The sequence below is a fragment of the Thermobia domestica genome, chromosome 7 (genome assembly GCF_964235325.1).
Source record: "Thermobia domestica chromosome 7, izTheDome1.hap1.1, whole genome shotgun sequence".
NCBI lineage: Eukaryota > Metazoa > Arthropoda > Insecta > Zygentoma > Lepismatidae > Thermobia > Thermobia domestica.
The window spans coordinates 12,406,586-12,431,266 of NC_137460.1; the positions used below are offsets into that span (position 1 = coordinate 12,406,586).

The 24,681-nt window shown below is 41.2% G+C and overlaps 1 protein-coding gene across 1 annotated transcript in view; it reads right to left on the reverse strand.

Moving 5' to 3' along the window:
• Positions 1–4,466: 4,466 nt before the first annotated feature.
• LOC145689861 (discoidin domain-containing receptor 2-like) overlaps positions 4,467–24,681 on the reverse strand; it is a 563,912-nt gene continuing 543,697 nt past the window's right edge. The window contains exon 18 of the mRNA XM_081764129.1: positions 4,467–12,186. Coding sequence (XP_081620255.1) covers positions 12,034–12,186 — 153 coding nt within the window. The 3' untranslated portion in view covers positions 4,467–12,033. The remainder of the gene's footprint in view (positions 12,187–24,681) is intronic.

The following is a 24,681-nucleotide window of genomic DNA, read 5'->3' on the forward strand; positions in this document are numbered from 1 at the left end:
TGCGTATCCTATCGCCATTAGCAAAACACAACTATCTGGAGTGCTTTTTTACGTACTGTATGTAATACATAATTGAATGACATTTTCTTAAAAAAAAAAAAAAAAAAAAGTGGTTAGTGATGGACACAAAAACTGGATTTTAGGATTTAGAAAAAAGAATCGAAAAAAGTTTTCGAAAACTATCAAAAAACTTTTTTTTTAAAAAAACAAAGAGATTCGGTTTTCTATCAGAAACCGGTTCCGGTTTTAAACACGGTTAGACTTTGTAACAAAGTTTTTACCTTTGTTAATATATTTGATAATAGGTACTACAAAAGAAGAAAGAAGGATACTGTCTTCGGCGAAAGTCACACTGGTTTCAATAAAAGCCCAAGACTATTGGAGAAAAGTGAAAACGGTTTCTATGAACCGCTTTGGAGAAAATAGACATGTAGATTTTCATATATATATAAACCAGTGTTCTATGTTTACATGCAGGGTGTTTCACCGACGACGTTTGGGAGGTGATTCCTGACATTAAGATAAGACAAAAATATACACCATCCTGGGTGCACAAATGCTTCCTTTCGGAATTATAGGCTGCCAAAAACATGAAAAAATGAATTTTAAAGGTCCCTAGCTCTAAAACTATGGGACCTGCCGTAGTTGGGTCAAGACTTCACTTAGGAACTAGTATGTGCCCTATCCAAATATCCGTGTTTCAGAATCCTGCGGTACTTCCGCAACAATTTTTATAGAGGCAGTTGGAGAGTGCTTCAAATTATATGCCCGTAGCCAAACACCCTCTATTAAAAAAAAATGCTTTGTGAGTACCTTAGGGTTCCGAAACATGTATTTTTGAATAGCGCACATATTAGTTCCGAAGTCTTGACCCGACTACTGTAGGTCCCATAGTTTTGGAGCTATGGACCTTTAAAGTTTATTTTTTCATGTTTTCGGTAGCCTATAACTTCGAAAGGAAGCATTTGTGCACCCAGTTTGGTCTATACTTTTTGTCTTATTTTGGTGTCAGGAATCACATTCCAAACGTTGTCGGTGTTATTTTGAAACATCCTGTATATGATAAGCCACTGTCTTATCAGTAACTTATCATCATATGCACTTCATGTACTTCAGTAACAGAAGTAAATGAAGATACTGTCTTTTACGCTAATCTATCGATTGCCAGCCCCATTTTTAAAAAAAAGTCTCTTTTCACTTTATGTTGTGGGTCCAGGTAAATGGCAACGTTGCATTTTCATTTAACATTGGGCACATAAAGAGTGTACAGCCCAAACGGTTCGTCCGATTAAAAAAAAAAATCCTTCACTTTAGACTGAAAACATCATATTTGGAGACGGTTTCCCCTCTTACATTTTGTTGTAACTCTGATAATAACAGTTATCCTATGTCAGGGGACTTTTGGGACACCCTGTATTTAAAGTTTTAGCTATCCTATCAAAACCCCATGGGTTAAAACCATTTCTTCCTTACAGCCTGACACCGTATTTCTGAGAGTGATACTTGGACTAATAAGAGCGCTTATTTGAGTTTTTAACACTTATAGTTGAGGATGAAATGCAATAAGTGAAGATAAGAAAGGTTTTCACCGTATTGAACGATATCAGAAAACAAAGCGGGATTCTGGAGATTTCGCACGCAAATAGGCTGTATATTTACCGAACTCATTTATGCTTGTGCTGATTCAAATAAGTAAAAGGAAAACGAATATATAAAAAGTGCTTCCCATTAATAGTGCTTGATTTGTTCACAATACAAAAGTCGCTAGATTTATAAATAAATCGCCAAATTTTCATTTAAAAATCAACAAAAAAGTCGATAATCAGAAATATTATTTTTTCGCTATTCTGGAAGTCGAATCCCCTAGATTTAGCGACTTTTACCCTAAATTGGCAACACTAAGAGTAGGGTAGCTAACTGCCAATGCTGAGTAGTTCAAGTTCGGTTTCTTTTCGTACACACCTCGTATGTTAACCATATAGCTAAAATAGATCTTGTTATACTTATCCACGCATTTTCATTTTTACCCCCTGGCATTTGTCAACAGAACAGAGTACATTGAAGTTGTACGAGTAATGTCAATGTAGTGTCTAATGCAGTATGAAATGCTATTGAAAAGCGCTGAAATAGACGACTAGCCAATCAAGATATCTACAACGATTCATACATATCTCTCAAAATGGCTGCTAGGTCATTACTCATATAACTTCCATTTACCCTATTTGTGAAGATCCAATCCAACTGCATTTTTTTTTTCACGTTCTACCCTAGCCAACCGTTTTACGTTGGTCATAATGAAACCGTGTGAGGGTAGATTTACATCGAAGTTTCACCACCCGAGTGTGACGTAATGTCATGTGGTACATTATTACGGGGTCAAGGTGGAACAAAAAAAGCCCTGCGGAGCTTCTAAACACCTTCGCTCCTGACGCTCGCTCAGCCAGGCACGTAGCCAAGGGCGGGGTCCGAACCCCCCCTTGAGACCAGAAATAAAAAAAAATTAAGGAAGGATGAAATAAAATGAAATGAAAAAAGAACTAGCATTAAAAATAAATTAAAAAAAAACTACAGGAAGCTTTTGGTTACTCTTTCTTATGAGGAGATCCAGGGGCGTAAATAAGAGCCATGCAGATCCCGCATTGCGGGGGACCCAAGCCACTATGGGGCCCCGAAATCGTGAAGTGGGGCGTAGAGAAGGGCTCCACTCCCGTTGTTTGCGGGGGAGCCCTCAAACCTTTAGTTACGCCACTGAGGAGATCTGTATTGCTTGCAATACATGGTGGCGAGGTGAGCGAGATAGCCTGGAAGAGTCAGGGAATTTGAATTTTCTAGAAAAGTTACAGAATTCTCAGAACTTCTGCTACTAGTCAGGGAGTTTTCAAGCTTCCGAAAGCATAGTGCCGTTGTGTAACAGCGTGGACATTTTTTAATCATAATTTTTCGTCATCGCATCTTTGCAGTATCAAACATGTTATTTCAAAAACAATTTTCCACTGCTCCTTTGACCTGTCATTTGGAACAAACACTAGTTGACGGAATAATAAAAACAAAAATTTATATGGAAAGAAAGTTCTGTTAACATTAGATTCAACAGAGAAAGGAACGCAGATATTGTAACATATTTTACAAGACACTTTTTATAATAGTTGAGGTCATAATGAAAGGAAAATTGTTATATTTGAATGGAGAGAGGAAGGACGTAATACTGTAAAATGTTTTTCAATACGTTTTTTTTTATTTTACCCGAGATTTCTTCATAGTTTGTTATTAAAATACTGTACTTACTAACATATCGTCATTTTATTGTCCTAACAAACCAATATATGTTGATAGTAAAGTAGTTTAGATTGATTGAGCTCCAGGGCATTCAGAATTTCATGTCACGCCCCCTTCCTCCTTGCCCCGTTACGAAATCCTGGCTAAACGAACCAATATATGTTCCAGTAAAATAGTTTAGAATGATTGAGTCCCTTGTGTAATGACCACAGTATTTCATGTCACGGACCCCCCTCGTCACGAAATCCTGGCTATGTGCGTGCACTCAGCTGTTTCGTAGCGTACGTAAATAACTTTTTATGCATTAATATTACGTACAAGAGCAATCGAGTATTATTTTTAGCTTATTTTAATGATAAAAATGTTATTAAAATATTTTAAACAAAATCTTAGACTGGGTTTGAACCAACGCCAAAACTGATTTTCATTACTAGCTCCTGGTCTAGCATGTTCGACCGCGAGGACCGACAGCAGTTCGTGTTTGATTTGTGCTATATGTATGCTACGTGACGAGAAACAGATAACTTCAACCAATCAGAACCTTGTATTTAGGTTCTATGGCTAGCGTGGAGCGTGATTAAAATATATGCAACCCAACCCCCTCTTGGTGAAAGATGGGAACTTCCATAACAATGACTAACAGAACAAAGCTGTCCATAGGTCTCGCGTAGGAAGCTGGTACGAAACTAATAAAAATGCTTTGAAACCTTGTGGAAAATAAAATCCAATTTAAGTTTTTAAAAATATTTATTGACTGAAATTCTGAAAGGAAAAGTTTCTTTTGTAACATAATCTTTCCATTGCACATTTTTTTTTTTTATTATTTTAAAGTTAAGGATTTCTTTTACAATAATAAGCACCTTGTTTCTAATGAATACTGGAAATAGATATACAGTAACCTCATCTATTTTACTATGTAATCTAATTGACATTAAAAATATGGTTTGTTTTCTCTTACGCTATTGTGAATTTATTTGTTTCTTAAAACCCATAATAGTCAATGCAATATGCTGTTTTAAAAATAGTGTTTATCACTTGGTATCACTTCGTGCACTTTCGATATTTTTCGTTTTTTTTTTTTTCAGAGGTAGAAAAGAGATTTTGCTACAGTAAATGGTAATTATAGATTCAAATATAATTGTTATAATTACAATAATTACATGAAACGATATGTACATACGTAATGAGTATTTGTGATAATATATTCTCTTTATCTCAGTCTTTGCTTAAAAAAAAAAAAACAGTACATTAGTTAGAAACAAATTACTCAATTTGTTTTAAACATGGTTATTAACATTGCATCTTTTTCCTTTTGACAGTATCTCATTAATATTTCGTAAACATTTGAGCATCAAGATACAGTGTGTTCATGAAATAATGATGCTTTTTTTTTAAATAAATAAAACAACTGTGGATGAAATCCACTCCAGTCGAAATAGAAAACAAACTATCAGTGACGACGTTAGCTTTAATTTCTTAGGGGAAGGGCAACCAGAGGGGCAGACTATCTTTGTATATCTAGCAGTGACCACGCTAGTTTTAATTTCTTAGGGGAGGGCCAAACAGAGGGGTAGACTTTCTTTGAATATCTAGGTATATTACTTGATTTACATTACAATACAATAGGTCAGAGTGCACTTGTAGGGCAGCAAATGTACTAAAGCGTCACCCACCCCTCTTTAGCTTCATCACTGTGTTGGTAGAATGCAGTCTTACGAGTAAAATGAAAGGAAGAAATAATTCCAACGAGACTGCTGGGATGGTACTGTACTATGCACGGACCTATGTCCAACTGCATAACCACGCCTAAAGTGTGCAATATTGAAGAAAATATTTCTTAAGCTTATTGCAGAGTTAGGGGCTTACGGAAAGATAACATAGTTTATCTCCTCATATCCCAAACATCCATGTCTGTCCGGGACATTAACGCTCGCAGTAGAAATCTTAAGGATAATGAAAATATCCACGGAATTTCTCTTGAATTTCAATGGACTGTACCTATCACAGTTGAAACTTTAAGAGTAATGAAAATATCCACGGCATTTCCTTTGGATTTCAATGGAATGTATCTTTCATAATACAAACTTTAAGGGAGATACCTCTGGGATTCCCCTTTAGATTTCATTGTGATGTGCCTCTCACAGTAGAAACCGTAAGAATAATTGACATCTCGACGGAGTTTCCCTTTGGATTTCAACGGAATGTGATTGTCACGGTCAGCGCCGTAACTTAGATTTTTCTGGGGGGGGGGGGGTAAGCATTAATACGTGTATTTGGGACCCCTAGAAAAAGTTGTCTTTCTAATTCTTGTGCCCCTTGTTTCCATCTTTCTCTTACTCTATTTGCCCTCGGAGCCTGTGGGCCCTTCCGCAGACAAGGTTTGCGGGGCCGTTAGTTACGCCCCATGGCCCGTTCCATACATAACAAATTAATTAAGGGGACAATATTGACAAATCTCAAAGCCATATGAATAAATATTGTTTCTAGGCCCCTAATAGTAGGCATTTTTTTTACTGAAACGGACCCACGACTCTTTTTTGTTTTATTTGCCTGTTGTGTGCTGTTTTGTTTATGTAATGTAGTGAACCTGTTTGATGCTTCATTTACAATTTCATGCTCGTACCGTATATGAAGTAAGAAAATGTGTTCTTAAAATAGAACCCCCTCGAACGGCGGGGAGCTTCCCTGGGGGGCATTTGCCCCCTGCCCCTCACAAGTTACGACCCTGCTCACGGTAGAAATTTTAAGGATAATGGAAATATCTACGGGGTTTCTCTTTGGATTTCAATGAGATGTGTCTGTAACGAGAAGTCATCCTTGACTATACCACGGAACCAGGAAATGTTCCACAGTAAGTCTTGTTTACGAGACATGGAGATCTGGATTCCCACAGAATGTCCTCGGGATGTCTATTGATATATAAATTGGATGTCCCCATGGGTATCACAATATCCTGTAACTGACATCCTTTGCACGTCCAACGGATGTCTTTGTGGTTTGTGGGATATGATTCGAACTTTGCTCCATCAGATCTCTGAATTTTTGACATCTGCACATAAGGCGCGCCGTTGTCAGATCTACAGACCTTTTCTGTATTACTGATGAATGTTTTGCCCTCATATTTGAAAAACTCATTTTGTATAGAATATCTATACAAGTGTATTCTTTCATATGGAATACTGTGACATGGAAAAATAACCTTCGACTGTCATATTAAACAAATACAATTATTCTGATCACGTTCCCCCTCCAGAAAACTTTGGGTAAGGACCAATAATGACGTCACCTGTAATTTGTTAGGGGAGCAAATGAAAGGATAGGAAAATTTTTTGAAGGTAGCTATTTTTTGTACAGAAAATAGTGGTTTTTGTATCACTTAACTCATATCACAATATAGCGTGACTAGGGGTAGACGAAGCCAACGGGGGATAGGGGGAGCTAACGCCGTTGCCTCTCTAGCATTGTCACTGATGAAAATTCAATTTTCGAAGGGATGAATCAGACAGTCATTCTTTTGATATTACGTGCTTAAGGACGTACCCTGCACAAGAGTATACAATGTAATCGCAATTTGTCTTAGCATCCTCGAAAGTATGGCTGGAAGCAACACTGATTCTATAATTTATTTGGGTTTAACGTCCCACGATTGTAGACCAAGGCTAAGGGAGACGGTGATTATGATATGGATATCAATGGTGGAATGATGTAAATGAGAGAAAACGGGAGAACCCCTAGAAAACCCAAGCACACTATGTTTGTTCACCACATTTGACGGGAGCTGAGATCGAGCCAGGGACTCCACGTGCCAGAGATGACCGCTCTACCGCTACGCCGTGATTCTATTATAGCACATCCAACAAGAACGAAAGTAAGGAAACTTTATGAGTTGATTTTGAATTTAACGTCCCTTTCAGCAGCGAGGCTATAGGAGACGGGACCTAATGATTAACGTCGAATCCGAACCACATGAGCTCCCGCCGGAAATCGAACCCGGGTCTCCCATGCCAAAGGCGCGTATGCTAACCGCTTAACCACGAAGGAGCTGTAAGGAAACTTTATGTCCACCCGTTAAATAGACCTTGTGACTGACATGTATATATGGTGTTTCGATGAATATTGATTTGAAATCCATTGATATTTACATAACAAATAAAAACAAAGGTCACTAATAGAAATATTATGTTTTGTATACAGCTGTAGACATAAATATTTACAGGGCATCACAGTCTGGATATTACATCATGACAGACACAGTTTATAACAAACAAGAGTCAGCAATAACTTAACAAAAAAAGCAGTCACTGCACTAAATAAATGTAAATGTATTAATTTATTCGTGAAGAACAATATACTTATGCAGTTTTTGTGTTTGTAACCTTTTTGTTCTCTTCCTTTTCGATGTCCACAAAAATGACAATTTTTCATTATAAAGAATCGTATACATTATGTTGTGCTGTAGTGTTCCATTTTATGAAGTTTACGTAACATACTGATACACTTTTGTTCACAAGTCCATACTGAATACATTTTTTTCTCTGAAAGCTTGGAATAAAATATATAATTTTATTTTAATATTAGCTTTAATTTTAATCTTTATACAAGTTGTGTGATTTTCACTTTTTTTTTTTTTTTAAATATTCATTTACACTCAACTGACTACCATTGTTCGATCCGTCCGCAACTTATGGAAGTCGGGTTTATCTAGTAATTCTTTCAAGTTTCCAGAATTCTGGGAATGGGAAACATTCAGCTTTTAGAGTCTTAAAAATGTGCTACCTTCTGGGTCTGTTGTGAAAAATGTTTCAGAAATATTGAAATATACCAGAAATGTAATTCCAAGCTTACATACATATCAAGTAATATTGCACCATATAACAAAGTTATATACAGGGTGGCCCAAAAGTAGGTATACATACCAGCATCGATCAAGTATGACATTTTAATTAATTAAGATAATGCATTTATTTGCTTCGGTCTGTTCCGAGCTTCAGCTATAAGTGAAAATAAATTAAGAACAAATAATGAATATATTTCAATATATGTATGGATAATAACTAAATGATATAAAATGTCACGAGCCGATCTGTATGGGACTGTATACCTACTTTTGGGCCACCCTGTATATTTTCATGTACATAGATTGGGTAAGAAGTAGTGGCTACACTGTTCTTACGTCTTAGCACTACAAGAGTTCCGTGGCTGATAAGCCAATGTGAGGTGATGAAGTATGGCGAGTGGTAATAACTGTTTGTTATTCAGTCGATAGGAACAGTGCCGTAAAGTAGAAGCGGAAACTAGAAACGTCATAACAATATGTTTCGAAAAGGAACAACTCGCTTGGATCAAAAATGAAGTGCCACATGGGAGCAGTCCACAAAAATGTTTTCAGGGACTTCATGACGACTTCTTCGTCAAAATGGAGGAAGCCATCATCCGTAGCATATGGCAGTCCCTAGTGAGCATGGGCAAAGATTTAGGCGCTGATGGTGTATAAGGCCTTCCACACGTGTGGCAGATGGTGAAGAGGCAATTAAATTGAAGGAATGTAACAAGTATTCCTTTGTGCACAAAGCCAGATACAAATTATAACAATGTTGTCGCTCCTCCTTTTTATCCAGCCTTTGTACATTTTTAATACAACTAATAACTGTAAAATAACTATTAATATTAGCCCTATTCAATGCAGCCTTCTTGGGGAATGAACATTATTTAATGCGGCCTTTAAAACAAACAAACAAACAAACAAAAACTCTCTTTTGTATAGTGCGACGATGTACCATTCTAAAGCAGGCCAAAATTTTAAAGGTTTCAAATGCTTTTAATACAAAATCACACACGAATACAGTTTTGTGCCCAACTGCCTGTTTTTTTTTTTTTTTTTTTTTTTTTTTTTGTGAATTTGTAAATACAGTATAAATTGCTAATACAAGTTTAAAGTAAGATAGTGAACTGTAGGTTAATGAATCTCTCAGTATGCGAACAAACTGTTTACGAACAAGTTTTATGAACGTTTTCCCTCGGATTGGGAACAATACAGGGTGAGTCAAAATGATGTTCCTGGATTTCATTAATTTATTATTGGAACAGTAATGTGTTTTTTTTTGCTAATATATATTTTTTTCTGGAAAATAATCTCAAACAGTTTTTACTCTCTTTCTATTGCAGAGCCTTAGTTACGTAGACGTCCACCAGGAGGCGGTTTAATCGAAGTGAGCAATATGGCTTCTACAGGCAAGCAGAAAGCGTTCTATTTTCTTAAAATGGCCACCAAGATCTCCAGACCTTACCCCATGCGATTTCTTCTTCGGGAGTTTCATGAAAGATCGATTGCGTATTTGTGCCGCCACTTGCTACAACTGGCGTTAAATTGCGTGAGCGGATCACTACAGCTGTGGCCGATATCAACCTTGACATGCTAGGAAGGGTTTGGCAGGAACTGGCTTATAGACTAGATGTGTGTCGTGTCACTCGTGGATCGCATATTGAACATTTATAATATGTTAGAAAAAAGCTTTTGAGTTGATCAATCAGTGTGTGTAATCTCTGTTTACATCACCCTGTATTTCGAGATACGAACGCACATTCACCTGTATTCACATTTCTATGCGCTCAGGATTACTTTTGTACTTTTACGATAAACATTATTTGTTCTACTTTTTTGTTGTTGTTTTTTCCCTTCTTGTGTGTTTTAGCTCTCCTACTGATTTGTTTAATTTAATGTTACTGAGTTATCTTTAGAAAGGATAATGTTGTTTTTTCAACCTTTATTATTTATCAAAGATAAAAAATGTAAAAGAAAAATATAGTATGTGCCACTTTTCGGTAGCCAGAAGAAGTTAATTGTATTTACATTAACCTCAATGGGAAAGTAATTTTGGGTTACAAAAAGTGTTATGGAATAGATTGATCTCGTGACCCGAGGATCCACTGTACAAAATGTAGTATTCATAAAATCGGTAAATGAAAATAGATATTATACAAAATTACGGAAATAGGTAAAAATTAGTTAGTAATAATCAAATATTATTAAAAAAAACAAATGGACTATTATAGTAGGATTTTTATTAGTTCGCTATACTAGAGTATGGAATAGAGTTCACGACGCGCTAATGCCAAACCTGCACTGCAAATTCATCAAGCGGTTCAAGTTCCGAAATTCATATCTTTTCAGTTTTCTTTGTATACCTATTAATGTCGTAAATGTATGTGATCGTGACCTGGACCACCCTCTCTATACACTACTGCTTCGGAGAAAAATTTGTTTCCAGCGACTGAATATTGCTATATGTTGATTTTTTTAAATTTTTTTCTCATTCAGAACATGCGGCGTGTCGACCAAATACAATTTCAACATCACAGTGTTGGCAACGTCGCTGGAAGCGGGTTGGTCGACGTAAGAGCAGCACTCAAGGTCGAATTGTCAATTCGGCTGCCGCGTATAGTAGTTGGATTACTGTAAGATAGTTTACCCAATGTTATCAACCTGTACCTATCTCAAGTGGATAATATATTCTGCCAATTGGATCGTATGGATTTCGGTACGATTTAATATGTATCTAACTCCTGTTTTTACTCTTTCGGCCTTTGCAGACTTATAGGGCAACAATTGTCAATTGATTGAGGCTTAGCGTACGGTTCCGCCACCAACGGTATAAGTCAGAGGTGGCCAACGTGTGAATCATAGTCTACTAGTCAACAAGTAAATCGTGAGCTGTAGTTGGCAGCGGTCTGTCTTATCTTGACTTCATCGATTATAATTCCCTCTAGCGAAGTAGCTAACAGATAAGTAGATTCTGAAATGAAAAGTAGCTCTCAATCTTTAAAAGGTTGGTCACCCGTGCTATGAGACTTAGTGCCTACTGTTTAATCTGGAATTTGAACCATTATTTTTATTTGTAACCGAGACACGCGGGAATCGAACCTAGAATACGCGTACAAAGAAAATCCACGTTATTCACTTAGCTACAAAGAAATACTCGGACACTTAAACGTTACAGCATACAAAAAGAACGTGCACTTTGAGCTTCAACAATGGAAATACATTATGCACTCTCTCGATTCCGTGCGCATATTGTTCTACTACCAATGTGTTATATTTAATAAAAATATTTCTCTTTTATTTTCCCCAGGATCGTACACTTCGCGCGTGTGATTCGAATTCAGGATTGATTGTTCCTCGTACATTTGATAAACTACCATACCTGCACGATAAATACCATACCACTGGCAACCCTTATATAAGGCTTGTTTTACACAGAATAGCCATGTGAAAAAAATGGATTGTATAAAAGAAGCAATGCAGGAAATCAATAACATTATCAAAGCAAATAATGTTATCAAGACAGATAATGTTATCAAGACAAATTTTGAATGAAAATTAATTTATAGAACAAACATGACTTCTGTATTAATGTCTTAAAATAACAAACAAGTAACATTATAAACAAATAAAAATACCACGGGTACAGAACAGTACAATAATATCCAGATGACTTATAGAGGGGAGAAATACCACCCGTCTCAACTAATATGACTCACAATAATTTTATATTTAATAAATAAACAAAATACGAATATTCTTTGCAGGAGTTGAACCTTTTGAATTTGCAGGATTTAAACCCTTTGAAATTTCATCCAAATGTACGAAGGTTGATTAATTTATATCTTATTAACATCCTAGTGCCTTTCTGCTGTTGTTACAATCTTCTTTTGCCTTTTTTTTTTCGTAATTTCTTATTGTATATTTTTAAGATAAAATTACTCCTTCCGGGATTGATATCCAAAGTTTTTGTTCTTAAAAAAAGCATGGATTTCCTTGAATGTCGGTCGTATGGTTTCGTCTCTTCTCCAACATTCACACATTAGTTCATACATATCTGTTGTACAAAGCGTTGGCTTCGGTAGAACAAACTAGAAGAGAAAGGAAAAAGAAAATATACGTAAATATGTATCAATAAATATTATTGCTGCTATTATTAACATGGCAGTTGCTGGATCAGGTATTTTGTTGTCGTCAATTACAAGGATAAATCAAAAATTATCCGTAATGTAGCTATATCTTTTCTTACATTATTCATGCTGACTTCTGTCCTCGTTTATTTTATTGTTATGCTGTTGTGGTCTTGCTATGAAAGTTTGATCCTAATTCCTCCATTTGTCTTCCTTTTGTTTTATTGTTATGCTGTTGTGGTCTTGCTATGAAAGTTTGATCCTAATTCCTCCATTTGTCTTCCTTTTGTTGCAGATTGATTATGGCCGCTCGATTAGAAGTTTGCACCAAAGAGGAACAACGAACAATGTTACGGTTTTTGTGGTCGAAAGGTGTATCAGGGGCCGCAATCCATGAAAGACTTTCGGCACAATACGGCAACAGTGTCTTGACGCAACGGTATGTCTGCGAATGGATTGAAAAATTCAAAAATGGTCGCACAAGTGTTACGCTCGTAGTTCGTCAGTGGCCGTTACGGCGAGTGCATCGTGTTTTGTGTGTTCTGTGAGGACGAGAGTTGAGTGGGCCTTTCTATACATATACACTACACTTACACTCGTTTTTTTTTTCATTTACACGTTCATACATCCCCCTTTTTTTACACTTTTTCCCATTCATTTTACGCTCCCACTTTTCTCTACATTTTGCCCTGTCCATATGGGCCTTCAGCCCTCTTTAACTGTTCGAACTTCTCTTCCGATTTTGACCTTTACCCTATTGTGTCATACTTCTCTCCTGATTTGACTTTTTCCCGATTGTGACCTTACCTTTTTCACGTATTTTTTACTTTATCATACTTATTACTTTGTACATGTCATATACCTTTGTACTCATCTTATAACTTTTTATCATTTCTCCACTAATCAAATCATTACATTTTACACGTTTAATTATCTTTGTAAATTGCCGATAAGTCTTTTTAAAGACAGTGGCAACGTTCTTTCGCGCCACTTTTGTGACGCTTCTACAAACAAACAACTCGAGGAAGGAGCCGGAGTCGGAGCCGCCATTTTTTTATTTTTTTTTCAATCCATTCGTAGACACTCCGTTGCGGCAAGACACTGTTCCCGTATTGCACAGTCACGAACATTAATAAATGGAGGCTGAAGCCATTATTTCTTATGGCTCCAACCTCCATTTATTAATGTTCGTGACTGTACGAAAGTCTTTGATGGATGGCGGTCCCTGATACACCTTCCGACCACAAAAAAGTGTACTAGTATTCGTTGTTCCTCTTTGGTGCAAACTTCTAATGGAGCGGCCATGATCTATCTGCAACAAAAGGAAGACAAATGGAGGAATTAGGATCAAACTTTCATAGCATGACCACAACAGCATAACAATAAAACAAAAGGAAGACAAATAGAGGAATTAGGATCAAACTTTCATAGCATGACCACAACAGGATAACAATAAAACAAAAGGAAAACAAATGGAGGAATTAGAATCAAACTTTCATAGCATGACCACAACAGCATAACAATAAAACAAAAGGAAGACAAATGGAGGAATTAGGATCAAACTTTCATAGCATGACCACAACAGCATAACAATAAAACAAAAGGAAGACAAATGAAGGAATTAGGATCAAACTTTCATAGCATGACCACAACAGCATAATAATAAAACAAAAGGAAGACAAATGGAGGAATTAGGATCAAACTTTCATAGCATGACAACAACAGCATAACAATAAAACAAAAGGAAGACAAATGGAGGAATTAGGATCAAACTTTCATAGCGTGACCACAACAGCATAACAATAAAACAAAAGGAAGACAAATGAAGGAATTAGGGTCAAACTTTCAGAGCATGACCACAACAGCATAACAATAAAATAAAACGAGGACAGAAGTCAGTGTGAACAATGTAAGAAAAGTTATGGCTACATTACGGATAATTTTTTACTTACCTTTATAGATCCAATGGTACCAACTCGGAAAATAATCTTCCCACTACATTTATTTCACAATTCCCCTAAATTTAATTAAAATTTATTGTTTTAACATATAAAGTATCATAAGTTACTTGACAACAGTGCATTTGAAATGAATTACCATTATATTTCTGAATGCATGACGACTCAGTACATTTTTTTTGACAAAGGCTTACTGAAAAAAAGGAAAAAAAATGAAATGAAAGCTTTTAGTTGAACGTACTACGATTATGTCCTTTAGACTAAGGGATACGAATGATTAAGGCAAGGAAATGATAATGGAAGAAGTGGTAGAATGAGAAATTGAGAGGAAACGGAAGTTCCCCGAGAAAATCCACGGACATGATGTCGTCCACCACAATCTTACTTGGCCGGGGATCGAACCAAGGACCCCACGTACCAGAAGTAAGCATTCTACCACTGAGCCACCGTGCCACCCAAGAAAACACCTACAGAACACACTGGTTATATATTCAGAACATAAACTACACTAAAAACAAAATCAGATACAGATTTCCCTTATTCTTCACCACTAGAATGGTTTACTGAATCTGCGAACGTTCAAGGCTAAAGTGGTATTCGAGGAAGAGGGCAAAATCAAAGGTTAATGAAAGCTCCTGACTCTATTCAGTAAAGTAAAACTCCATATTATGTGTCCATAAAGCAAGAGAACCTGATATTCTTGAGCACAAACGGACACGATTTTGTCCACCACAAACTTACTTAGCCGAGGAACGAACCAGGGACACCATGCACCAGAGGTAAACGCTCTACCATTGAGCTATCTTGTTTGGTTATGAATAATAATTTAGTATTGAACAATATTGAAAACGAGATAAAACTGACATTTTTGTTAAAATAACGTGGTGGCCGTAATATAAAAAAAAATCAAATAAAATATTTCAGTGTTATGTCTCACGTTTATGCCCTGTTGCCTAAAAGACAGATGATTAATGGAGGTAAATAGTTATGAAAGTTGGTGAAATGACAATCTGGGAAGAAACAAGGGACCTCAAGAATGCTGACTGAGACGATATGGTCCAATATAAACTCTGGTCTGGAATCGAACTGGAGGCCATAACATCGTAAACTGAACGCTCTGCTACTAAGTCACCGTATTATCTCGGCCATGAAATAAGATGAAAATACTAGTTTATCATTCAAAATGGTACATACATAATGTGATCAAAAAGTACGGTGAACGTAGTTGCACAGTGCCATCTTCCGACGTTGTATCTATTTCATCTGGTAATCCTGGTAGCCTAAACCTTTTAGTACAGTCAGAGTCGAGTAGGGCGAGTTGTGACACGTTAGTTAGCTTCCAGAGACAGAAGAGTGAGGACGTGTTACGAGTGTCTATCGCGCGCCAACATTAAGTTTTGTTCTGAGCTGAAAAAAAAAGTGCCAAAGAAGCTCATGAAATGTGAAAATTAGTGTATGGCGATGAAGCGGTGTCATTGAAGAGTGTTTACAAGTGGTATGAGAGGTTCAAAAGCGGCAAGGAGTCGGATGGAAACGAGTAACGATCGGGACGTCCTTCGACGTCAAAAAGAGATGAAAAGGTGCAAAAAAATACCACAAATAACTTGCTCAAACAGGCGATGACTATTCGAGAAGTTTAAAAAGAACTAAACGTCTTGTATGGGTTCGTGAAAAGCATTTCAACTTCCAATTAAATAGGTAAATGGCTTCCTTCTTCACCACGAAAATGCACCGTGCCACACATTGCTTTTGATCTGAGGATTTTTGGCCCAAAAAGTATTCCAGTCTGTTCACGTTTGTTGTGCTCTCCAGATATATCACCATGCGATTTCTGGTCCTCCCCAAAAATTAAAACCGGGCTTAAAGGACAACATTTTACACCATTTCTGACATTGGGAGGGTCACGACAGAGCAGCAGGCCTGTAGCCAGCCCAAAAATGTAGGGGGTGGCCCGGCTGAAGTTAGGGGCGGCCCGGCTGAAGTTAGGAGCGGCCCGATGCAACCATATTATAGTTCATCACCATATTATGGTTCATTAGCCAGTCTACCGTGAAAATTTTAGGGGGGCAGCCAAAATTTAGGGGGGAGGTAGACCCCCCTGGATACGGGCCTGCAGAGCAGCTGAATGCCCTTCCAAAAGAAGTCTTCCAGAAATGCTTCCAGTCATGCATTCAACGTTGGGATAAGTACATTGCTAGCCAATGGCAGTACTTTGAAGGAGATTAAATCAAAATTCCATGTAAACTTAATACCTTGTTTCTAATAAAATTATTCACCGTATTTTTGATCACACCTCGTATGATGATCCTAATAGAGAGGAAATAAGTAATAGGTTAAGTAAATGCTGAACTCTTAGGTAAAGAGAGTCATAACTTTAAGGATGTATATATAGGAGTTAAAAGGAATTTTATATAAGAAAAGTTGGAAATCGCCTATGAAATCCCGTAAATGCCCTCCTGAGGTAGAATTTAAATTTAGAGGGAAAACCTCTTGGTTAGCAACAAAGAGATTGAGAATAAGAAGAAGGTAAAAATGAAAGGAAATTTTTTAAGGTTTACGTCCCATGTTTATGCTGGCTAGGCTAAAGGAGACAGTGATTATGAGAAATGAATGAAAATAGTGGATTGAAGAAAGTGGGAGGAAACGGAAGAACCACGAGAAAACCCATGCATAGGGTGTTTCTCTACCAGAAAGCTAATTTGGCGCATGCTGGAATTGAACCAAGGACTGCATGCAGCAGAGGTGAACGCTCTACCACTGAGCCACCGCGTTCCTAAGAGGAAAAAGGAGAAGGGAAGGAAGATAACAAATCAACGAGGAAATGTTTGCCGTATATGGTGAAGAATGTCCTTCATATAGTGTTGTTGGCAGGTGTACAGATACTTCAGATGTGATCTTAGGAATTGAGAGATGAAAAAAAAAAAGATGTGGTAGAACCGTTCTAGAACGTGGATAGCAGCAGTACTAGAACGTGGATAGCAGCAGTGGCGGATCTAGAAGGTAAAAACTGGGGGGGGGGGGGCAACCAGTACCAAGAGTATGATAGGTGTATCCAAAGTTTACTATAAAATTTCAAAAATATATAAATAATAGCTTAAATTATTATTGTCACAAAAAATGGGGGGATGACCTCCGGCCTCAGTCTAGATCCGCCACTGAATAGCAGTGAATGATGAGATAATCTGAAAAGTTGAAACTCTCATAAATGAAGATCGGCCAGACATCCAATCACAGAAATATGGGAGGACGTTCATCTAAGTGTAGGTTCCACGGAAACGACCATACAAGGTCATCTGCATATATTAAAAGTATCTGCACGGAGCGCTAGAGGTTCGCACGGGCTCGGGTCGAGCCCGCATGCTTAAGCCCGATTCGGATCGCGGGCCGGATTCGGGCCTACAAAGCATATATCACTTCGGGCCCGAGCCGGGCTCGGGCCGTAAATTTTTAAATATACAATCATATTTCTCGGGCCTTTTCGGGCCTAACTTTGTAAATGTACTGTACAAACATACTCACTAGACATTTGGACCGTTCTTTCTGCATAACCTTTAAAGCACAACTACAAGATTAAACTTCTAATTGTTGTAAATAAAAAAAATTGCGTAAATTATAAAGTTTCTGTAATTCGGACTTATTTCGGACTCACTTGATTATCATAGTACGATGTCGGGCCGGGCTCGGGCATAAATGCTAAAACATATTTCGGACTCGGGTCAGGTCTCACACGGGCCGGGCCAGGCCCGGGCTAAAATTTCCGACCCGTGCAGACCTGTAACGGTGGATCCCGTGGCTACTGCTAAAAGACTGGAGTACTTAAGACAATTGTTAGACCTCACTAATCAAGACAGATTTGTATTTTCCTGACTAGTAAGAATGAATGAGATGTGGATTCAACGCTTTTGAACCGGAAAAACAAAAGAAGTTCAAAACTGGAATCATTATGACTCCGCACCATAAAAGTAAAAAGTTCAAATATCTGCAAAGAATATAGTGTTATCTGCTTTTTTGGGGGGGAGGGGGGAGGGGATGAACGTGGTCCCACGTCGCTGGCAAGAGGATGCGATAAATGGGGGTCGTACATTCTTACCTTGCGAAGGTCGAACTTGCAAAATTATTACTACAGACAAATTCCGTGGTGAAATAACCAATTCCTTTTCAATTTTCGTTCGTTCGTTCGTTGGTCTTGGCGGGTTTTAGTTTTTCAAGTTTCGAGCTTTTGCTCTTGCCTTCCATGTTGAGTGTTCTTCTGGCTTGTGTTTTTTCTTCCTATTTGTGTTTTTGGGGCTGCGACTGTCGCGAGCCCTCCTTGGTGGCGTTGTAGGATAACACATTCCTACGGAGGTCGTGGCATTCGAAATGTTGCTCTCCGGGGGGCGATTGTTCCTATGGCTGCAATGTCGTCGTTGACGTGATTGCGGACTGTTGCCCAGAATCTGGCGGAGAGCTGTTCCCTAACTTCTTGGAGGAACGGAAGTTCCAGGTCCTCGTGTGTTTGGGCGGTTGTTGTGCCGATTTCGTGTCGAGTGATAGCTCTTGCCGCTTTGTTCTGGACAATCTGTAGTTGTCTGTGATGAGAAGGTGCAGCGTGCTCCCAGGCCGGGTGTGCGTATAGTAGGATTGGTCGTAAGCAAGTAGTGTAGATGTTCTTCCTCCCTTCATGTGAGAAGCTGGCACTGAGCAGGATTGCCATCAGTGCGCCGAGTCTTCTGGTTGCCTTGGTTGCTGTGTCAGACAGGTGGCGCCGGAAGGTCAGCCGGTGGTCTAGGATGACTCCAAGGTACTTGGCTTCGTTGGAGACTTGTAGGATGTTGCCGTGCATCATCAGGTTGTAGGCTCTGGCCCTGTGTGCCCACGTGAAGTCGACCAGTGTGGTTTTGTTTGGATTGACTTTGATTTTCCACTTCTGTGTCCACTCTTCCAGTTTCGTGATGTGGCGTTGCAATGCCCTTTCGACATATCTGACGTTGCGGTTCTGCGCGAAGATAGCTGTGTCGTCCGCGTAGGTAGCAAGAAAGGTGCCATGGTCCGTCGGGATGTCAGCCGTGTAGAGTGAATACAGGAGTGGAGAAAGGCAAGATCCCTGTGGTACTCCTGCCTGGATCGGTCTGCTGTCCGTGAGATGTCCTTCTCGGAATACCTTGAAGCTACGATTGTGGAGGTAGCTCCTGATAAGCTTCACCTGGTACGGAGGGAGTCCCGCTTGGAGCAGTTTGTGGACAAGTCCGTCATGCCACACCCTGTCAAAGGCTTTCTCAATGTCCAGGAAAAGACCCAGGGTGTGACCTCCTTCGTTATACTGTAATGTGATCTTGTCCACAACTCGGACCAGCTGGTGGGTGGTGCTGTGGCCCGGCCTGAATCCGAACTGATGTTTCGGGATGAGGTTGTTCTGCTCTGCATGGTCCAACATTCTCCTGTGGACAACTCTTTCTACTATCTTCCCCAGGTGGGAGAGGAGACTGATGGGCCTGTAGTTCGGCTCTGTCCTGTGACCCGTGGCCTTGGGAATCATGATGACACGAGCTTCCTTCCATGATGGCGGGAAGTGGCCAGTCCTCATGATCCCGTTGGTGATTCGTGTCAGGAGTACCACTGCCTTTCTAGGTGCACGTTTCAGGGCGAGCGATGGTATGGCGTCAGAGCCTGCTGCCTTGCTGCTGTGAAGCCGTTTGATGATGTGTGTCAGTTCCCTCGGTGTCGTCAGAGCTGCTGGCGGAAACTCGTACTCTTGTTGCAAGGTTCGGAGGCTTTCCTGTACTGCTGCTTCCGTGGGGGGATCAGGAGGAGTGGGGTTTAGCCGGAACGTATCTTGCAGGTGGTCGTCAAGAACAGTTGCTTGATCCGCTGGGCTGTATACAAGTCCGTGCTGACCTCTGAGTGGTTCGGTGCGGGGAGGTCCCGGTGGGCGTAACACTGTTCTGAGGAGTTTCCAGAAATCCCGCGACGGTGCTTCGATGGCTCGAAGTTTCTCATCCCAGGCGGCGTATTGCTGTCGCTGGAGGCGGTTCTTCACCCGTTTCGTCATCGCATTCCACAATGCTTTGTACTGAGGATGGCGGGTCTTCTGCCAACGGCGTCTGGACCAGCGTTTGATCGCGATCAACGCTGCTGTGCGGAGGTCTTCTGGTTTTTGGAGGAGGTCTTCTGGTTTTTGCTGCTGCGTGGTTGATGCCAGTCTGTACGGTGACCGGATGGATGTGGTCAGTGTTTGAACAGCGGTATCGATATCCTCCGGGGTGTTCACTGGAAGTCGTGTGTCGATCATGTGCGTCAGCTGACGGGTATATTCGTCCCAATCGGTGGATGTTTGCTTCGGCAGGCTGAATCCTGAGAGATGATGACGCACTGCGACCGTGAAGAACACAGGTACGTGGTCCGACTGTAGGTCATGCAGCACCACTGGTCCGTCTAGGATTGCGGTGTTTGACGAAAGGGTGATGTCCAGCACATCTGGTTGTCCTCCGTTCCGTGGGAAGTGGGTAGGTTCCCTCGGTGCCGATGGGATGAGGTCAATTTGCCTGAGTGCGCGGTGAAGCGTTCTGCCGTTCTCGTTGGACACTCTCGAGTGCCACGCCGGGTGCTTACAGTTGAAGTCCCCCGCAAGCAACACTCTGTGGCCCAAACGACGAAGCATGTGAAGGTCTGGAGGGTGTAGTCTGTTGTCTAGAGCTCTGTACACTGACACGATGTGCAGGGGCCCATCTGGTGAGTGCAGCGTGACTCCGGTCGCTTCGATGGATTGCATGGCCGGAAGTGGAAGGTGATCATGCGGTATCTGTGACTTGATCAGGACTGCCGTGCCTCCTTTTCTGCCCTGACGGTCGTTTCTGTATGTGGTGTAGTTACGAACCCTGAGGGACAGATGAGGTTTCAAGTGTGTCTCTGATAGCAGGGCTATGTCGACGTCTTCTCGGACCAGGAAGTCCTTGAACTCCGCCTTCTGCTTGCTGATACCTTCCGCATTCCAGCAGACCATGCGAACCGCTCGATGTACAACTGTCCTACTGTGTGCCATCATCAATGAGGGAAGCGGCGACGTCGAGGAGCGTGGTCATCTTCGTGATTGGATCCTTGGCAGCTGCTATCTTCCGGATGCCCTCCTTGAGCTTCTGGAGGAAACTCTTGACGTTGAGGCCGGACAGCAGGCTGTGGATTTCCCGGATGGAGGATGCCAGGCTGGAGTCTGACGCTGGTGTGTCTGTGTCTGACGCTGGTGTGTCGCCGGTTGATGGTGAGGCATTAGTGGCTGGTGGTGTGGAGTCTGTGGCTGTCACTGCTGGGTCCGTGTTTGGTGCTGCGGTGTCAGTTGCAGGTTGGGGCGCCTGCGCATTCTGGGTCCGTGGTTGCCTGGTTTCTGGTCTTGTTGCTGGTGCTGGAGTCTGCTCTGTGGCGGGTGGGGTAGTAGGCTCGGGAGGCTGGACTTCTGGCGTTGGTGGTTTGCTGGGCTCCTTGCTCTTGGATGATCCTGCTTGGTGTGGAGTCTTGCTTTGAGCGTTGCTTGGGGCAGGGTTGGGCGGGTCGGCAGCGGGAGCCGGGAACTGCTGCTTGTTGCTCGTCCTTTTCTTCTTCTCTGCCTGGATGTAGGAGCAACCTTGATAGTTTGCAGGGTGTGCTCCTTGACAGTTTGCACACTTCGCAGGCGAGTCGCGATTCTTCTTGGGGCACTCCTGAGTCACGTGGAGTTCCCCGCACTTCACGCATCGGGCTACGGCATGGCAGGTTAGCTGCGAGTGGTCAACGCGTTGGCAGCGATGGCACTGCAGGATGTCATTACCCTTATATGGTTCAACGACCACTTTATACCAGAAAAGTCTTTCTAGTTCATATGTTTTTCATGCCTGAGGTTCGTTCAAGAGAAACGAGGTAGAGAGGGAAGAGGGGCCGTGTGCCCTGAGCGTCCGGTCTGCCACGCATCTGGTGCACTGCTTGGACAGGAAATCCCAGAGATTGAAGTTCAGTCTTGATGTCCTCCGGCTCCGTGTCGATGGGGAGTTTCCGTACTACCACCTTCATGGGGCGGGAGGTCTTCGGTAGCTCTGTCGAGTAGAGGTAGTTCTGTTGTTTACAGAACGTTTCCACTTTTGCGTGATCTCGCATGTTGGTGCAATTGATTTTAATGTAGTCCGAGTTGAACAACACTTTGGGGAGAGCATCCAGCGTGGCCGCTAGTGTCTTCATCAGTGTGTTTTGCTTTTTCACTCCATATATGAATATGGGGGGAACTTGTTTGGGGCGAAGATCAGGGGGGGCTCTGGGCGCTTCTTACTCTTCTCCCATTTCCACTTCAGTCATTGATGGTCCATCTGAGGGGGGGTTGTCTGATGCTGGTCCCCCTGGGTCAGGGCGGTGAATCTGTTTCGGCACTCAGTGCGGAATTCCACCAGGGAGCTGACTGGCCCGGACGGAGCCCGTTTTAGTGACTTCCTGGGGGGTTGAAGAAATCCTTCATCGGAGTTAGTTTCGTCTTCCGGGGGGGCGGGGGTGCTGTTGCTCCTTCAATTCCTGTCTAAGTTGGTGGCTTTTCTTCATTCTGCTCCAGTGGGGGGAAATGCTCCGGTGACTCTGAGGCTGGTGCTGGGTCCTCCTGCATTTTCATCGGGGGGGGGGGTTCTTGGGAGTTTCTTGCTGGCTTCTTTGTTTTGATTGTAACCCTGCGTTTCCTAACTGGGCCTAAGGCAGTGAACTTTAGGCCCTGGAGTTGCTTCGTAACGGAGTTGAGATTGCTGGGGGGCTTTCCGGGGGCGGGGGCCCTTGACGGATGATGTCTTGCTTTTGCGAGGGGCGGGGGCTGGAGTGTTCCCCTGGTTCATGGTTTGACCTAACAGTGCTAGTACGGGAGTGGCTCTTGAAAGGGCCGCTTTGCCGTGAGATCACTACTATGCGCTTCCTAGGGGGGGGGGGCGAGAGCGCCGGGAGCTTTTTGGGCGTGCTCCCGACCGGCCAATTTTTTCTTTTTGCCTATCAATGTATTACTATTTGTTACACTTGAGATAGTTCTTAGTAGGATGAGAGTTTATTCATATGGGAGTATACACTTGTAAAGTTTTACTGATGCACTATATATTCTGATATATTTGGTCTCTAGGTACTGTTCCCTCCACTCACCGTGGCGGAATGAACGTGAAGCGACGACGACGACGACGACAAGAATAACTTTACTCTGCCAAGCAGGCATAGATGGGCCTCTAGCACATCCTGCTATTTTACCCAGGGCTTCTCTTCACTTTTGTGGCAGGTTTTAACTGAAACAAGTCACTTTGGAACTCTGGTCTTGATCCTTCGAGTGCGATGCCGAAGTTGTGTGTTCCCGATGGTTGTGAGTTCTCTTCTGGGGAAGTGGTCCTGTACTTGTGGTCCTGTACCTGTGGTCCTGTACTCTGGCTGGTAATGTCTTCTTCCATTGATTTGGTTACGTTGCACTAACAACTTCCATGGAGAATCGCCGAAGAAAGAAGCACTTGGTATTGAGTTCAAAAACATTGAGTGTGAATGTATTATACTGAGGGTGTTATTGACTTGTTTGAGGTTTATTGTGAAATGTACTAGGTGGTGGTTGGGGGTGTGTGATTGGAAGTATTAGGTGCAGCAGTGTTCTTCTCTGTGTTTTTTCGGGGGAGTGATGTTGGAACAATAGATGTTGAGGTTACCTTTGGTTGTGGTGAGAATATTGAGGTGTTTGCGAAATATATGGCGGGTGACTTTGGATATGGTTTGGTGTAGGGTTTTCTGGTTATGGGGATCAGTAATTGTAGAGAGGATAGAAGCTGCCCATATAAGGACGCATTCGATGGCGTTGTCGATGGCTTGGTTGATCTTGGTATCTATATCTGTATCTGGAATTTCCGGTTCAGATTCTGTGTCCTCTTCTTTTCGTGGTTCTGCATCTTCTTTTTCTTCTGCTTCAGAGAATCTAGTTGTGTGTGTCTCATAAGGGCCGGAATCTGGAAGTGGTGGGAATTCGAACTGATTGAGTAGGTTTGGAATAGTCTGTCTGCGTTGATTTATATGTGGCCTCTGGGGACAGTCGCTGCTGCCCGTTCGATGTCCTAAACATTTGCAGGTGGCACAGAACCATCTGTTGATGGGTTTGTTGCAATGCTGATTATGACTCTCACCACATCTGAAGCAAACTCTTGGGCGAGTACATATCTGTGTGCCATGATCATAGCCATAACAATTGTGGCACGGTGTAGGTCTGGCTGAGGAGCGGGACGCTTCAACTTTGTGCAGCTTGTCTTGAATATAGATTCCTTCTGCGATGAGCTTGTTCACTGTTGCGAAACTATTTGAGAAAAGACGAATCAGGGGGAATGGTCCAGTTGAGTTCTGTATGCGAGTGATGTTACAAAAATTCACCTGTTGTTTGTCCAGATTATCTTCAATGGTTGCGATGTCCAAAGTCCTATCAACTCCCCTGATAACACATGTATAGGTATGTCTTCTATTGCGGGTGTTTGATTGTTTGCCAGGAGGAGGCAACTTGCCATCGGCTCTA